Source organism: Peromyscus maniculatus, chromosome 8 (assembly GCF_049852395.1).
Source record: "Peromyscus maniculatus bairdii isolate BWxNUB_F1_BW_parent chromosome 8, HU_Pman_BW_mat_3.1, whole genome shotgun sequence".
Classification (NCBI taxonomy): domain Eukaryota; kingdom Metazoa; phylum Chordata; class Mammalia; order Rodentia; family Cricetidae; genus Peromyscus; species Peromyscus maniculatus.
Window position 1 is genome coordinate 5,079,131 of NC_134859.1, and position 18,738 is coordinate 5,097,868.

At 48.9% G+C, this 18,738-nt stretch overlaps 1 protein-coding gene across 1 annotated transcript in view; it reads left to right on the top strand.

Moving 5' to 3' along the window:
• Tekt5 (tektin 5) overlaps nucleotides 1–18,738 on the top strand; it is a 58,347-nt gene that overhangs the window by 29,813 nt on the left and 9,796 nt on the right. The window contains exon 6 of the mRNA XM_076577875.1: nucleotides 7,188–7,410. Coding sequence (XP_076433990.1) covers nucleotides 7,188–7,410 — 223 coding nt within the window. The remainder of the gene's footprint in view (nucleotides 1–7,187; nucleotides 7,411–18,738) is intronic.

The following is an 18,738-nucleotide window of genomic DNA, read 5'->3' on the forward strand; positions in this document are numbered from 1 at the left end:
AAAGGGTGTTGTGTGCTGGTCAAGCAGTGTTTGAATGGGATCCTCTGTCGCAAGGGGCTTTGGTTTGGCCAGCAGGTGGAGAGAGGAGTTTACTGGAAGTCTGTAGGGAAGCACCAGAGTCAGGCGGAAGGCTGCGGGAGAAGGCTCTGGCTGTCAGAGAGAGCCAGGGAGTGGGAACTGCTGGTCTGTGTCCTGGGGGTCTGCACGCTTGCCCTGCAGCTCCGGCTCTGCACCCACCTGCTGTGTGGCCTGGGGTGGGAGGCACTGGCTACATGTCCACATTGCCATCTTTCCATCCATGTTCCACCTTTCTCAAGATCCAAATCATGTGATTGGCTTAGCTGAGAGTCCCAGGGCCACTGCCACAGTGGTGGGGCATGCTGGGAAACTTCCAATGGCAGTTGTAGCAATAGGAGCAGGAACTCCATTCAGTAGTGCTCAGCCTGGGTTCAGGTCCTGAAACAGGGAAGGGGTGTCAGAGCAGAGAAATGAAGTGTCCAACCACCAGATGAGTTTCACACAAGCGGCCAGCCCCGAATAGCAAAAACAAGCATGTTCTTCCATACTAACAAGTTTTTTTTTCCCCCATCCTCTGGCAAAAACAAATATGTCAAATATGTTTTTTCCCAACAAAACATCTTTAAACTCAAAACAACATTTATTTTGCTAGCTTGGCCAGGTACATCCTTTCTTTACAAAACTAAAGATGATTGACATGGGCACACACTTTCAAGAACAACAATCCCGTTCAGAACATATTTACAGAAATAGTGGTGATCTGCCTCCTGTCAGCTCCGAATCAGAACAGCTCCCGGGGTCTGAAGTGACAGCTGACATCCTCAGACAGGAAACCTGAGGAGCATCAGCTCCCAAGGAATTTCAGGGGAAAATATTAGAGAAAAAAATGGGGTTTCCAGGAATGATCACGTCTGTCCCATGCATGACTGACAAGATGACACTAATACCGCCAAGAGAATAATCAACATTACAAGAGAAAAGAGAGCATGCAGACCGCGCAGTCCCAGCAGTATTCTGCACTGTCCCGAAGTCCTTGGTCCTTGCCAAGTCAGACTGTCCCTGTGGACTTTGCCTCATCTGGAGACCCATTAGACAAGCAATCATATACTGGCCTGAAACTAGGCCGCCCGGCTCCCAACACAGTAGTGTCCACCAGCGTGGGATTTTTGGGAGAGAATGGGTTCTTGGGGGCTGGGATAAGTCTCAGAATTTGCCTAGCAGGTATGAAGCCCAACTTTGTTCTCAGCACTAACACACACACACACACACACACACACACACACACACACACACACACACACTGCTTTTACAGCCAGGCTGGGCTTGCTGTGTTCCAGCCTCCATGTGCACACTATGGGTAAGTTAAGGCAGGTTAAACTCTTTGGGCCACGTTTCTGTATCAACATCATGGGGAAAAATAGTGTCTACTTCCCTGGGTTTCTGTGAGGAAGAAAAGATGGACACAGGATGTGGGGAACACAGACAAGATGCTGATTGGATGCAGCTGGGTAGCATCATTTCTTTCACCCTGGCAGCTGTGAGTAGCACAGGTGCCTCTTGTGTGTGTAGCACTCTGGAGGGCTTGTCCATGTCATGGAGGGTCAGATAGAATAATGCGTGCTTTCCTTATCCACAGGCTGGGGTCTGAGACGAGGGTGGGGAGAGAAGCTCTGGGTACAGGGTGGGGTCTCCCTTGGGCCTGCTCCACACTATCTACCTTTTATCTCTAGCAGACAGAATTGTACTGGGCACTATGTACACAATAGGTATTTCTGGAATGAAAGAACAAAGGAGAGGAGGAGAGGAGGGGAGAAGCCCCTGGGTAGGCTCTGTGGACCACACCTGGAGTGATCTTCTGGATTTAGCCACAGGGTAAATCCCACCTTTTTGGGATTTCTGGTCATGTCATTTCCTGGGACTTGCTCCTCTTTCCACAGGGTTGAGGCCTTGGAATAGCGAGGCAGGAAGTCTGCTGTAACCACAGCTGCCCGTCTGCACAGGGAGACCAAGGGGTTCCCTCCACCTGTGCAAACGCCTCCCCCTAAGCCTGGCTGCCAAGCTGCTCATTGCTGGGCGAGGCTGCTTTTCTTCATCGACTGGACTCGCAGAGCTGCTCTTTGTGGCCAATAAGCGCTTCCCAGATGTTCAAACTCAGGACGCTGTCTTCCAGGTGTGAGGCAGAGTAAAGAGAGGATGTTCAGTGACTGACTGGATTTTAGTGTCTCTGTTCAGTGCAGTTCTCGGCAGCTTGGGTTAACAGAGATGATGATGATGATGGTGATGATGATGATGGTTATGATGACGACAGTGATGGTGTTGATAATCACAGTGCTGGTGGTGATGGTGGTGATGATGGTGATGATGGTGATGATAGTGTTGATGGTGGTGGTGGTGATGATGGTGGTGGTGGTGGTGGTGGTGATGGTGGTGGTGTTGATGGTGGTGGTGTTGATGGTGGTGGTGGTGGTGGTGATGGTGGTGGTGATGGTGGTGGTGATGGTGGTGGTGATGATGGTGGTCGTGATGGTGGTGGTGATGATGGTGGTGGTGGTGGTGGTGGTGATGGTGGTGATGGTGACATTTGCTATGTTAGACTTTGTCCAGAGCTTGGCATGCAACATTTTATGAATAATAATCACTTGACAAGTGCTTTCTGAGTGTCTGGTTGTGTGATAGGGATTTCACCCTGGGCATAGGCACCATAATTATCCCCATTTGATGAAACCAGTGCTCAGAGAGATGAGCAGTTGACCTCAACTCAACACAGCGGCTGGCAGAACTGAGCTTTGAGTCCACACTGGACATGGAGTCTAGGTGTTGTCCTGTGGTGATATTATGTTCCCCAATATATTGTGTACCTTAATAAACTTATCTGGGGTCAGAGAATAGAACAGCCACTAGATAGACATAGAGGTCAGAAAATGGTGGCACACACGCCTTTAATCCTATCACTTGGGAGGCAGAGATCCATTTGGATCTGTGAGTTCAAAGCCACACTGGAAACAGCCAGGCGTGGTGACTCACGCCTTTAATCCCAGGAAGTGATGGCAAGAAGCAGAAAGGTATATAAGGCGTGAGGACCAGGAACTTGGCTGTTTAAGTTTTTAGGCTTTTAGCAGCAGTTCAGCTGAGATCCATTAGAATGAGGTCTCAGAGGCTTCCAGTCTGAGGAAAAAGGATCAGCTGAGGAATTGGCAAGGTGAGGTGGCTGTGGCCTGTTCTGTTTCTCTGACCTTTCAATGTTCACCCCAATATCTGGCTCCTGGGTTTTTATATTAATAAGATTTTTTAAGATTCATGTTACGGGCCGAGCGGTGGTGGCACACTCCTTTAAGCCCAGCACTGAGGAGGCAGAGGCAGGCGGATCTCTGTGAGTTCGAGGCCAGCCTGGTCTACAAAGCGAGTTCCAGCAAAAGGCGCAAAGCCACACAGAGAAACCCTGTCTCGAAAAACCAAAAAAAAAAAAAAAAAAAAAAAAAAAAATTCATGTTACATTGTCAGTGACGATCCTGCCTCTGCACTGAAGCCTGCCCCACCTTCTGCCTTTAGAGGACTTGGGCTCTAGGGAAGTACACCCTGACACTGAGGTGCACCACCTATGAGGAGACAAGCCACCTGTGGTGACTTCCTCCAAGGAGAGGGAGGTGAGGCTGCTGATTTCCCTGGGGAATCTCTCGGCTGCCTGCTCCAGGGGAAGGCAGGGGCATGGTGTCTATGCTGGTGACAGTGATTGCTTCTCATTTAGCAGGAGTACATTCTCTTAATATATGCTCACGGGGACTTTTGTTGTTTGGTTGGTTTGTGGAGACGGGGTCTCCCAGTCCAGCCCTTGAAGATTCATGGGTTATGTTCTCACACACACCTCCTCATGCCTGGGAATGTGGGGAGACCAAGGGCTATACATAATAGGTCCTTGTTTGGTTTTTGATTTTGGTCACAATTCTCCCTCCTCAGCCTCCCAGGATTCCAGGGCGTTTTGAGACAGGGTTTCTCTGTGCAGCTCTGGTTGTCCTAGAACTTGCTTTGTAGACCAGGCTGGCCTTGAACTCACAGAGACCTGCCTGACTCTGCCTCAGTAGTACTGAGATTAAAGTTGTGGGCCACCACACCTGGCTAGACAACTGTTTTCAATGCATTCATACATACTTAGAATAGGGATTGGCCTGTGAGGCAAAGGTTAACAATAACCACTAACATAATAGAATAATCACAACAGTATGTTATAGTGAAAGTCATTTAAAACTGATGAATCGGGGCCATTGAGGTGGCTCAGGGGTGAGACTCCTGCCAGCAAGCCTAATGACCCTAGTTTGATCTCCAGAACCCACACTGTGGAAGGAGAGTATCAGTTTCTCCAGACTGTCCTCTGGCTCCACACGCCCACACTAAATAAATAAATGTAATTGTAGCTGGAGTTTTCCTGCCTTGCCCACAGTCAGGACAAATCTTTGTCACCCACCAGTCCCACAGCTGCTCAGACCCAACCAAGTAAACACAGAGACTTATATTGCTTACAAACTGTATGGCCGTGGCAGGCTTCTTGCTAACTGTTCTTATAGCTTAAATTAATCCATTTCCATAAATCTATACCTTGCCACGTGGCTTGTGGCTTACTGGCATCTTCACATGCTGCTTGTCCTGGGGGCGGCTGGCAGTGACTCCTTCTGCCTTCCTGTTCTCTCAATTCTCCTCTCTGTTAGTCCCGCCTATACTTCCTGCCTAGCCATTGGCCAATCAGAGCAACACATTTGCCATACAGAACATCCCACAACACTTCCCCCCCCTTTTTTTCCAAAAGGAAGGTTTTAACCTTAAAAAAGTAATTATTATATGTAATTTAAAAATAAAATTTTTATTTTTATTTAAAAATAAAAAAATAAAATATTATATGTAATTTAAAAATAAAAAGTAATTAATTATATGTAATTTGGGAATTTGTGCGTAGCTTCTCTTACTACTTCCTGCTGGAGGGGGGTGCTGTATCTTATGGGGACACAAAGAAAATTTTAGGATTATGGAATAGTCCATGAGGCTATATTGTCTGAGCCAGTTGCCTTCAAACCATTCTGGATGTTGGATCATCTGGGCCATGGTGTCATCGGAGACCTTTCAGGGGTCTTGGCTGGTCAAACCTGATGTATCTTAATCTGGAACAAATCCATAGCCTCTGGCTTTCTGTGGGACCAAAAGCAGAGTCTCCTTTCCAAAGCAACACATCCTTACATCCAAATTTTGAAGTCAAGGTACCTTTAAAATATACATATTGGTTTAACTCAACATCTTTTACGATCAAATGTTTTTCTACAGTTAAAAATCCCAAAGACAACACAATCCAGATTCTCTGTGTAATATTCACCTTTATGTGGTTTATTTTTATATTAATTTTACTGTCTCTTTAAAGACTTTGTTTTTTAAAACTATGTATTTGTCTATATAACTGTATATATCACCTTTTTTGTCTCTTTCAAGCTTACGTATATTTTACACACATTGTAAACTATTACATCTGAATCTGTCTTATTGTGAATCTATTGCTTTAAACTTCAGCATTTGTAAGACTGAAACAGTGCTATGGCTGCTGGCTCTGCCCACCTCAGCTTCCCAACATGGCGGTGGTACATTTACCGCCAGCTCTGGGAGCTATCATGGGTCTATGCTTTTATCCAAGCAGCGTGTAGCCCAGAAACCTCTTTTTTTTTGTTTGTTTGTTTTGTTTTGTTTTGTACTAGCAAAGGCTAAATCCACTAGGCAGCTTATTGTGCCACTTGCAGAGGCCTCATTCCCGCCATACTGCAGGTTGAGAGAGACAATTAGGAAGCTGTTTTTAGCTCCGTTTTAGAATCTTTTCTCAGGTTTTAGGTGGAAACTCTTGCCAACTCATTGGGCGCCATTTGTAGCTAGAGTTTTCCTGCCTTGCCCACAGTCAGGACAAATCTTTGTCACCCACCAGTCCCACAGCCGCTCAGACCAAGTAAACACAGAGACTTATATTGCTTACAAACAGTATGGCCATGGCAGGCTTCTTGCTAACTGTTAAATTAATCCATTTCCATAAATCTATAGCTAGCCACGTGGCTCGTGGCTTACCGGCATCTTCACATGCTGCTTGTCCTGGAGGCAGCTGGCAGTGACTCCTTCTGCCTTCCTGTTCTTTCTTTTCTCCCCTCTGTTAGTCCCGCCTATACTTCCTGCCTAGCCACTGGCCAATCATTGTTTTATTTATTGACCAATCAGAGCAACACATTTGCCATACAGAACATCCCACATCATGTAATGTAATTAAAAGGTGTTGATAAATAAAGTAAAACTTATAAATTGTTTGTTTCTGGAAGTTTCCATGTGATGTTTCCATATCTCTGCTGAATTCAGTGACTGAAATGTAGACCTGTCTCCCTGTTACCTGCTTCTAAAGTCCTTGCAGGCCCACACCTGAGTGTGTGAGTATCCGCTTAGTTTACCATCCTTTTCCTCCTCTGGACCCAGGGCCTGAATGCTGTCACTCTTACTCACAGCTCCATTGCTGGTGCTTAGACTAAGGCTTGGCCCATGGTGGACTTTGAAAACATAATGCTTAGGACGGGGGTGTGGCTCAGCAGCAGAATGCTTGCCTAGCATGTGTGATGCTCCTGGCTCTGTCCTGGTCCTGAAAAGCAAACCCAGAAAGCAACACAAATAAAACCAAACAACAAACCCACCAACTAAACCCTACATGTGTTGAGTGAATGGATTAGTCAGTGGCTTAGCCACATGCTTGTCGTTGGGCTGGGGGCACTTGGGCCACTCTGGGCCCTCCTGCCTGCTTCTTGGCCTGGTTATGTCCTTGGTAGAGGTGAGAGGGCAAAGCTCCTTGAAGGACCACCCATCCTTCCACTCTTGAGTGCCTTATTGAAAGTGTTGGAGCCCTGTGAAACAAGAGATGGATTGGGGCAGTTGTCCTCAACAGGGAATAGACATGTTCCTCTGGCCTCAGGGATATTTATGGTCATTGAGGCTGTGTGTGGGAGCTCCTGGAAGGGTAAGAGTGAAGGTCAGGTTTACCCTCAGGTGCACAGGAACATCAGAGAACCAAACACCAAGGTTGAGGATCCCCTGAATGCAGAGGTCTCTAAGACCTGTCGGCAGCTCCCCAGTTCCCCACCTGACTTCAGCTTGCCTTTGCACTTTTGCAGGGTCTCTGTTCCTGAAACTTGGGCCAAGTTCAGCAATGATAACATCAGACACTCTCAGAACATGCGGGCCAACTCCATCCGGCTGCGAGAGGAGGCAGAACACCTGTTTGAGACCTTGTCGGACCAGATGTGGAGGCAATTCACCAACACCAACCTGGCCTTCAATGCGCGTATCGCTGAGGAGACAGATGTGAAGAACAAGCTGCAGACACAGCTGGCTAAGGTAAGCAGGTGCTGCATCCAGATGCATTGTCCATCCAAGGTGCTGAAATGGTCCGTGCCTCTTGTGGGCTGCAGCCGTCTAATCCAAGAGAGGGCTGTGAGCTTCCCAGGTGATTGTAGCATCCCTGGTACCTGATGATGGAAATTGGAGTGTGGCCTAGCTGTTGACACAGCACCTGGGACACTGCTGTGGCTCCTGGCATCCTACCTTCTCTGACCAGGACAGCATTGTCCCTGAGGGTCCCAGCACATTCTGTTGGCCACAGCACACCTTTGAAAAAAACAACTTTTGGCTTTCTGCAGCATGATGTCCCCCTGTAGAGGTGTGGGGTGCTTTCTGAGTTAGAGGATTGCCCAATTTGCCCACTACCTCCTCTTCTTCCAAGACAACACACCCTCTATTTACTCTGTAATTGGGTCACAGCATGTCAGTTCACACCTCTGGGGTATACTTCCTGCATGGACTAGATATCCCCTGCTCTACACAAATGCATTCTGCACCCTAGCTGCTGGAGGCCACACTGGACCTTAGGAACAAAGCAGGCAGGGGGATGGGCTTCCAAACACACTGCCTGTCTGCAGGTGGCTTATGTCAATTTGGGGAGCAGTGGTGGGTATGGAATTTACACAGAGTGACTTGGGTGTCAATCTCGTTGCAGGGTGTAGGGGAGTGGGAGGGACTAGCACTAAATTTCTGTTTGCAAAGCAGCCCTTTGCTCTGTACCTCTCTGCCGGCTGTAGTGGGCTGCAGACAGCTGGATGGGGGTTACTGGGGCAATTTACGCCCACATCTGAATGCATTTGGCCCAGGTGTGCAGACAAAACTAATTTCTAGAAAATAATTGCAAGCTGTAATTGAAGCAGCAGGAAATGAGTCAGAAGTGGGGGTCCTCCAAGGTTTACAGCAAAACAGACTGAGAGGCCAGGGGGGTGGCTCAGTCAGCAAAGCTTTGCTGTACGAGTGAAGGTCTGAGTTCAGTCTCCAGCACCACATAAAAGACAGGCTCAACAGTGAGTGCCTGCAGCCCCAACACTGGCAGAGCAGAGGCCAGCCAGTGTGGCCAGACGCCCGAGCTCTGGGTTCAGTGAGAGACCCTGCCTCAAAAGCTAAGGTGGGGAGTGATTGGAGACAACACCCAACATCCACTTCTGGCTCTAGAATGTGGCTAATCAACGTGATGCTGCAAAAGGGAAGCTATCGGTGTAGGGTTTTGCACTCACTGGGGTGATCTAAGCCCTTCACTGCTCTGACACTGAATTGGCTCCCTGTGTCCCTCTGAGGAAAATGTGGATGACAGCACACAGGCCTGCCACAGTCTGGCTCTCATCCTCTCTCTGGCCTCATTCCCTGCTGTTGGCTACTGCAGCCCCTCCCAGGTCCCCAGTGTCCCCAGACACATCTGCTCCTGCCTGCCTCAGGACCTTGCTCTCTCCTCTGCCTGGAGCACTCTTCCCCAGGTATCCTCTTGGCCAACCTCTTAAAATGACCTTTAACTCCTGCTTCAAATATCATTTATCATCAAAGCCTACCCCGAACATCCCAAGTCATACAAATCCCTCCCTGCTGTAACCCCATGCCGAGGGACCAGAGACAGGAGGATCTGAGGGACATTCTGGCTGTCATCCCAGTGCGGGGCTCAGTGAGAGACTGTCTCAGGGGAATAAGTTGGAGAGCGATAGAGCAGGGCACCCAGTTTCCTCCCCTGGCCTTTCTGTGCCTGCCTGCACAGATGTGCGAACACACACACACACACACACACACACACACACACACACACGCACACGCACACGCACATGCACACGCACACGCGCGCACACACACACACACACACACACACGCACGCGCACACACACACACCACACACGCACACGCACACACGCATGCACGCACGCACGTGCACACACACACACAAATGGATAAGGAGTCAAGCAGGCCAAAGATGGATAGGGAGAAGAAAGAATTTCAGAAGATACATGGGATGACGTTAGAGGAAAACAGGCTTAGAGCACTCAAGTCCTAGAAGCACCTGAGTAAGGCTGTGGCTTCTTCTGAGCCGGGGGAGCCTGCAGAGAGCATTGAGAGGAAGATGCTGGGTCCAGACTCACTCTGGTAGAAGAAGACTTCAGAGGTCAAGAACAGACATAGGAAGAGAATTGGGGAGGCACTGGTGAGGGAGAATGGCCGCCCACACAAGGGGTGACATGGGAGACCACCGGGGAAGGTGAGGCTTAGATGCTTGAGAAGGCAGAGCTGGCACAGCCCCACCCCCAATCTCAGAACATCTCCCCATGAATCTTCAGTTTTCCTGTAGAGCCAGACAATGAACAGCTTCAGGTCTGTGGACCATACGGTTGCTGTCACAGCTACTGCATCCTGAGGATGTGTAAGAAGGCAACTATGGATAACACATACACAAAGGAACATGGCTGTTTTTTAAAAAAATGTATTTACACAGTGGTACTGTGGACCAAGTTTGGCTAACAGGCTGCACTTCCATCCATACCCTGGAACTTATCTCAAGAGGCACTTCCTCCTTCCTTCCTGACTTCTTAGGTTGCTACTGAATTTGGGACTTCTTTTCTTTTTAATTTGGTATCAGAGTTTAGGATTTTTATTTTACCCTGAAGTCACTGAAACAAAAATTATGATAAAATGTTATTTAACAAAGCGAGATGCAGTAGAGACTGTCATCCATTGCTCTCACCTCCCTATGCTATTTGTAGGGTGTGGACTTCCAGCCTGAGTGCTTGCGCATTTTTTATTTCCTTTATCATCTCCCTTTCTTTTTCTTTCTCACATATATATACTGTGTGCTTAAGTGTGTACACCAGGCTTTTTGCACCAATGTCTGCACTGGCTAAGCCATCTTGATGCCCCATCTTGTGACCTGCCCTGGGATCTGCTCCTTATAGGAGGACATTGAGGTTTTAGGCCATCTTCTGGGCCATTGCTAGGAGAGGGATTAGAGACCATTCTGGACGAAAGCAGTGGCTGGCCCTAGAGCTGGAAAGGGTACTGGCCTCAGTGGGCTGAGTTCTCTGTTGGCCAAGGCCCTGGGAGCCTACATGTAAATAGCTCCCTCTCCAACATCCAGTTATCCACTTGAATGTGTTAGGGTGAATCTCAATGCAGGGGAAGGGGAAACACGTCCATAGCTGTGCTAGGAGGGGGGTGTTTGGGGCAGGGACCCTGCTATAGAAAGCGCCTGTTTGGAACCAGGCACTATGGCACACTGTTCCATTGTTTGATGTGTGAGGACCCCAGCAGTCAGGAAGTAGAGTCAAAAAGATCAAAGATCCAAGGTCATCCTTGGGTAACATAGGGAGTTGGAGGCTAGCTAGCCTGGGCTAATGAGGCTCTGTCTTCACAAGAAAAACAAAAAGTGCTTATTCTAAAGGTGTGGGAGGCAGATTCTGGTAGGCAGGATGACGTCTGATGTGTTCTGCCAGGGTACCATTAGTATCAGTGCGCTTAATAGTAGGAACGTGGCCCCTTCCATCCTTTAGCAGCCCTCTCAAGGTGCAGGTAGACCACAGTACCCAGCCAGAGTTCCAGCAGCACACAGCCTCTGTCTCATTTTAGGCACTGTTAATGTTCTTTCGACATGTAGCAATGCTATTTGATTTATGCCAATGGTAAGAAAGTTTCGGTTTAAAATAGAGACTTTCTTTTCTTTCTAAAGTGAATTGAGTTGGGTGTGGAGACTCAGCCCTGAAACCCCAGTGCATGGGAAGCTGAAGCAGGTGGATTGATGTGAGTTCAAGCCCAGCCTGGGATACAGAGACCCTTTTTTTAAAACAACAAAACCACAAAAACAAAATACTTGGGCTGAGGAGATGGCCAGCGAGTCAAGGCTGTCTAACCTGTTGACCCAATTCCATCTCCAGGCCCCACATGGTGGAAGGAAGAACTGGTCCTTGATGCTGCCTTCTGACATCCACAGGAGCTGGCTGTGGCACATGTCTTGTATCCCCTCCCCCCAACACACATACACAAATATATGTTATTAAAAAATAATAAAGACCAAAAACAAAAAATCCTAACAATAATGACATATAAAATAAAATGAATGGATTTGGAGAAAGACTAAGCCAACCCTCACCCTCATTTGTATACAGTAAGGCAAAAATGGAGGTGCAAGTGTGGCAGAGGTACAAACAGGCGGCACAGACTTGTGCACTGTGCATTCCCTGTGTGTGGTTCCAACTGAGCCAGTGGGAGGGGCCTGGGAATCTGCATTCTGAACGAGTTCTTGAACTGCTGGCTGCCACCTCCACTGCTCGATCTGCCTGGGAAGATCAAGAGCAGTATGTGTTGACCTGGATGGACTCAAAGCAACTGTTTTCTCCTCTCCCTTCACCTTCTCTCACCTGGTCTCTCTGGAGGGGTCAGGTCAGACCAGGCCATCTTGTCACGCAGACCTAGCCTAATTTGTGCAGACATGCAAAATGCCCCTGTGGGTTCTGCTGCCCGGATCATGTTGCAGCCTTTGGATCTAAACATCACTTCCCTCTTGCCATGGTCAGAGGTGTGGCATCGGGAGGTGGGCACAAAGGTGTGCCAGGAGTGCCGGCAGCCCAGCCTCCATCAACTGTCAGAGGTCAGGCTGTTTCTCTGCTGGCTCCCTCCCAGCAGACAATGCTGCAGCTTGCCTATAGTCAGTGGACACAGAGGAGACACAGACAGATGGGTGTGACCATCACTGAGGGGAGCATGTGATGACCAGGGAAAAGAGAAACAATCTTTTCTCTTTGAGATACATTGTACAGCCTCGGCTGCCTAGAATTTGCTATGTATTCCGGGCTGGCCTTAAACTATGATCTTCCTGCCTCAGATTCCCAGATTCTAGAATCCTGGGCATGCATCACAGATAGGCTTGCATGAGTCTTTCCTTTTTTCCTTTATTTTTTGAGAATTTTAGTATAAGCACTATATTTACATTCTTCTCCCCGCTCCCTAAGGAGATTATTTTCCATAGCCCGTTACAGCCCTGGCTGCTGAGTCACATCTTCTCCGGCCAGACCTTGCTTTGCAAAGTCCCACACCCAGCTGCATGTCTACACCTGCACTTGCTGTCTTTTTTCTACGTGTATGTCTGTGTGGTGTGTGTGGTGTGTGTATGTGTATTGTGTGGTGTGTGGTATATGTGTGTGGTGTGTAGTGTGTGTATAATGTGTGCATTCATGTGTGTAGTGTGTTGTGTGTGTGCATGTATGTGTGTGTGTGCGTGTGTGCAGATGGACAGACATACGTGCATGTGTAAGCTGGAGGTCATTATCAGGTATCTTCCTGGATCACTCTCCACCTTACCTTTTGAAGCAGGACTCCCATCAAGCCTGGAGCCCCCCTATTCAGCTAGTAAGCCCTAGGGGTCCTCCCCTCTCTGTTTCCCTAGCGCTGGGATTATGGTCATTCCTATCTTTCTGCTTGGGTGCTGGGGGTCCAAACTCAGGTCCCATGCTTGTGGACCAACACTCTGCCCATTGAACCACCCCACACCTGCACTTGGATGTCTAAGAGGCCTTTTCTACTTAACAGGCTCCAAACCCATCTCCAGGACCCACTTGCTCGCTCCCCGGAGAGCCTTCCCCATCTCTATGTAGTAGTGAAAACTTCCAGATGGTTCCAGGAGTTTCCTGAGGCCTCAACTTCCAGGGCTTGGGTGCAAAGTTTAGAGTCCCTGGTTGCCTCTTTCTCTCACCCTGCATGCCCTCATTACCAAACCCCATCTGGCTCTGGCTCACACAGTCCTCTACCCTACTCTGAAAGAAGGGGCCACCGTCCTGTTTCGCCTGGGTTATTGCTGCGGTCTCCTGCCTCCTCCGTGTACTTCTGAGATCACCCCCTTTGTATTTCAATCCTTAGCGTCCACTGATCAATTGGCCATTAGTTTGGAGGGTCTTGAAGCCTTGAGTCGATGGCTATGTAGCAGAGAGAAAATGTTCATTTCTGCTAGATTCTGACGGAGGCCTGGGGGTGTGCTTCTGTTGGTACAATGCCTGCCTAGCATGTATGAAGTTCTGGGTTCAGTCACCAGCACTGTATAAACTGGGCACAGTGGTACAACTCCAGCACTCCCAGCACTTGGGAGGTGGAAGGGAGGGAGGGAAAGAGGGAGGAAGCAATGGAGAAAGAAAGTTACTCAGCATGGAAAGAGTTTAACCAGACCACAGAGGGTTGTGAGTTTAAACCCTAAAAGGCTTTCTTTTCTGCTGAAGTCCTTGGTATTTTGACTTTTAAATGGCTATTAGCATCAGCAAAACTACCTCTTTGCAGGGGACCTGGGCGGGAAAGTGGGGAGTCTGAGGGCTGCCAGTCAGTGGGGAGCCGAGGCCCCAGATCTAGCTGCTGGCCTCTGTTTGACAGTGAGATTTCTGGGGATGGGAAATGCTTTCCAGCACTGGGGTGAAGGGCCAAGCTACTGACGGCTGCTTTCTAAATCTGGCCAAGTCCTGGGAAGCAGAGCTGCTGGCCTGGCCCTGCCTGGCCTCTAAACACCATACTCGGTATGAGATGAAAGAGTCTTGGCTCTAAACACTGTGGAAAGGGGCTGGAGAGGTGGCTTAATGGTTCAGAGCACTGGCTGCTCTTCCAGAGAACATGGGTTCGAGTTCCAGCACCCACATTGGTGGTTCACAAACATCTGTAACTCTAAACTTAACGAATCTTGACACTCTTTTCTGGCCTCTTCAGGCACTGCATACATGTGGTGCACAGACATCTATTCAAGCAAAACACCCATGCACACAAAGGTTAAAAAAATAAATGAAAAGGCAGAAAGGCAAATCTGTGTGGTAGCAAGCAGAGCGATGAAAACATGTGGCAGGAGACCCCACCCGAATGAATGAAGTGGCAGGAGACCCCACCAGAATGAATGAAGTGGCAGGAGACCCCACCCGAATGAATGAATGAAGTAGAGAACAATCGAGGAAGGCACCTAGCAGGACCTTCAGGCCACCACACAAACCCACACACCCACACATATGTGAATGAGCGTTCACATGTAAGCACACACTGCATGCACGTATATATGCCCAAATGGAGGAGGAGAACATGGTGGACAAGCAGGAAAGAATAATCTTATTAGCTGTGCAGAATAGAAATCCAAGAGAAGATTCTGGAGGCAGGTGACAAGCAGGCAAGCGGTGTGTGTCCTCCTCACGATGTGTTGGAGGAATAAAGATGGCCAGCCCTACCTCCTCCGGGAGTCTTACTGAGTCGGTGTCCCAGTTACTTTTCTATTCTGTGAAGAGACACCATAACCAAGGCAACTTACAAAAGAAGGCATTTAATTGGGTGGAGAGTATGGCGGCAGGCAGGAGGCAGGCGGGCTCTGGAACATGTGAGAGCATACATCCTGATCTGCAAGTTGGAGGCAGAGAGAGAGAGAGAGAGAGAGAGAGAGAGAGAGAGAGAGAGAGAGAGAGAGAGAGAGGAGAGAGAGAGAGAGAGAAAGAGAGAGAGAAAGAGAGAGAGAGAGAGGAGAGAGAGAGAGGAGAGAGAGAGAGAGAGAAGGAAGAAGAAGAAGAAGAAGAAGAAGAAGAAGAAGAAGAAGAAGAAGAAGAAGAAGAAGAAGAAAGGAGAGAAGAGGAGAGGAGAGGAGAGGAGAGGAGAGGAGACAGAGACAGAGACAGAGAGACAGAGAGGAGACAGAGAGACAGAGACAGAGAAAAGAGGGGAGGGGAGGGAAGGGGAGGGGAGGAGAGGGGAGGGGAGGAGAGGGGAGGGGAGGAGAAACTGAGCCTGGTGTGGGCTTTTGAAACCTCAAAGCCCACCCCTCAGTGACACATCCTCCTCCAACAAGGCTACACTTAATCCTTCCTAAGCAGGGCACAGTCTGGGAACCAGACATTCAGATGTGGGCCTCTGGAGGCCATTCTCCTTCAACCACACAGCTGCTCAGGTGTGGCCTGCTGGAGTCCTTTCATAAATCCCCAGGGATCTGGCTCAGTTGGTGGAGTGCTTGCCTAGTGTCCGCAAAAGCCTGCGTTTGATCCACAGTGCTACAAAAAACTTAGGCAAAGTGTGTGTGTGTGGGGGGGCGTTTTCATACCTGTAATCCCAGCACTTGGGAGGATCAGAAGTTCAAGATCATTCTGTTTTGTATAAGTTTGAAACAATCTTAGGCTATGTGAGATCCTGGAGAGATAGAAAGAGATAGATAGATAGATAGATAGATAGATAGATAGATAGATAGATAGATGGTGGATGGGTGGGTGGGTGGGTAGGTGGATGGATGGATGGAAGGATGGATGGAAGGAAGGAAGGAAGGAAGGAAGGAAGGAAGGATGGATGGAAGGAAGGATGGATGGATAGAAGGATGGATGGATGGAAGGATGGATGGATGGATGGATGGAAGGAAGGAAGGATGGATAGATGGATGGATGGATGGATGGATGGATGGATGGATGGATGGATGGATGGATGGATGAGACAGAGAGACAGAGAGGAGGGAGGGAGATGAGAGAGAAGGAAAAGGTTTGTTAAGGAGATTCTCTTGAAGGCTTGAGATAGTGGGCTTCCATGAATTTTCTCCAGAGCAGTAGAAAGCACCCTCACCCCATTTCTTTTTGGTTTTATATTTATTTATTGGAGGGGCACAAGAGGTCAAAGAAAAACTGTGGGAATAAGTCCTCAGCCTTGGGTGCAAGCACCTTTACCTGCTAAACCTTACTGTAGGGCCCCACCCCAATTCATTTCCAAAGTCTACCAGGGATCTGGGGACCCCTACCGGAGACTGTATTAACAGCTGACATTTGTGCTTTGCTGGTATTGCTGTGCTCAGGGCTTTCCCGATATGCCCATTTGAGCAGTCATTTACAGCTCAAATCTACTCCTCACCGTGCCTGTCAAAGTGTGGACACATTTTGTCCTGTCACAACTGCTGAGGGCGTCCGGCTCTATCACTGTCCACTGTATTCCCCCGAGACAGTCTCTGACTGACGTGATGCTGGGATGATAGCCAGCAAGTCCCACAGAGTCTCCTGTCTCTGCCCACCTCAGCATGGGGTTACAGGAGGCATAGGTATTGAGGATTTGGACTCAGGTCCTTAGGCTTATACAGCAAGTGCCACTGAGTCACCTCCCCCTTACCCCTGAATGCCCACATTTAAGAACTTAAGTTGGAGGACCCTGGTACAGGACCATCCATGTCCTGAGTTCCTGGCAGTGTTCCTGAACCCTTCTCTCTCACTTTTTGCTCCCAGGCTTGGGTGAAATTGAAAATGTCCCACTATTTGACACCCCTCAATTATTCCAGGTTTCTTTTCCCTTTCTGAAGCTGGAGAGTTGGTTTGGATCAAGCCTGGCATCTCCTTGGAAACCCCTGGCTTCATGCAAATTGGAAAACAATAAATTTGCAAGGTTGCACAAAGCTGGTGGAGGCCAAAAGCCAGCTGGAGCTAGATCCGCCCCTCTCTCCACTTTAAAACTCAGTTCTGACCTTGGAGGCTTGCTCTGCTGTCACAAGACAAGATGCAGACAGGGAGCTTTACGAGGCTGGCAGTTCTGCCACACGCATCCCACCCCCTTCAAAGCCAGTGCCGCAGTTTAGATTCCAGCTGGGAAGAGCAGCGCACTTTTCTATCCAGCAAGGTCTGCTTCATCTAAGGCTGCCAGGATTTCTGCCTTGCACACTGTACAGGGCCGGACAGTGTCCCCAGTGCCAAGATGGAACCCGGGCTTTGTGCGTGCACTGCAAGCACTCTACAGCCTTTGACTCCACCTTTCCCACTCACGGGGAGCTTGCCGACAGCTGATCTCCTACAGCATGCTGGTGGGTCTTCCTGCTGGGGACAGGGAGAAAACAAAGACCCCTTAGCCTTGTCACTGTTGCCCAGGTGCAGACGGAGAAACTGAGGCTGAGAGAAGTTCAGGTTTTGCCAAGACCACACATAGCAGAAGTGGTGCCCATTTAGGCATAGTTTATTGGCTCCAAGGCCTCTCTTCTAGAAGGTTCCTTTGGATTTTGGTAGGTAGGCAAGCTGCAATCATTCTGATCCCAGCCCCGCCTCACTCTGCAGTCTGTGCCTTTCAGACGCTCTCTTACTCTTCCTGACTCTCCTGACCACGCTGGTGTGAGTCCTCCTGTCCCTGACTTGTCCCTCTGTCTGGCAAATGTAACCAGAGATTGGCCTCAAACCACACACCAGACCCGGTCCTTTTCCTTGGACCTGCAGGTGAGTCACCTAAGGGCCTTGTTAGCATGCAGATCCTGACGCAGGTCTAGGCTGGGGTCAGACAGTCTGCCCTCTCCAGCAAGCTTTCAGAGCTCAATGGTCTCTGGCTCACACTTTGAGTTGCAAGGCTCTAGAGCAGCAGTTCTCAACCTGTGGGGTGTGACCCCTTTGGCAAACCTCTAGCTCCAAAAATATTTACATTACGATTCATAGCAGTAGCAAACTCATAGTTATGAAGTAGCAATGGAAATAATCACGTTTGAGGGGTCACCGCAACATGAGGAACTGTGTTAAAGGGTCGAAGCATCAGGAAGGTGAGAACCACTGTTCTAGAAAAACTATTCTCTGAATTTCAGAAGCCTGAGGAGCAGCAGCCTTGTGGCATAGGGGGGTCATGACCCGCTTTGTGATGGTTTGTAGTAAGAGAGTTACAAACTAATAGGCTAAGGGCTAAATTCTGTCCCCTAGCTGGTTGTATAAGTAAAGTTTTATTAGAACACAGCCACACCCATCTCCAAGTAGTCTGGCAGCCCTTATACCACACAGGCCAAGTGGAGCCATCTGGAGGGGGCCGCCTTGAAGACTTGAAAAGAAAATACAGCCAGATATGGTGATGCATACTTGTGGCCTCAGTACTTGGGAGACTGAGGCAGGAGGATCACCACGAGTTCTAGGCCAGCCCACACTACGGAATTGAGCTGTTGTCTCAAAATAGAAAGGCCAGAGAGATGGTTCAGTGGGCAAAACACTTGCTGGACAAACCCAACAGCCTGAGTTCAAGTCCAAGATCTCATGGTGGAAAGAGAGAACTGATTCCCAGAAGTTGTCTTCTGACCTCCCCGTTTATTTGTGCTGTGGTTCACACCAGTGCCACCCCCAGACCCTGTAAACAAAGTGTAAAAGAAAATAGAGAGAGAGAAAAGAGAACTGCCCAGGAACACTGTGATGAGCTTACCCCGGGTGAGGATGACAGGAAATGGGGTTCCCAGAGCACAGCCACCCGTGGTGGATTGATTGGAGTTCTGTGACTGTGGAGAGCTGGAAGTTGCAGGTCTAGAGCTCAACAAGCTTGGACTATCTTTAATCTCCTCAGCAGGCCTCTGGTCTGACCTAACATCCTTGTAACGATCAGGTGAAGCCTTTGGAATGC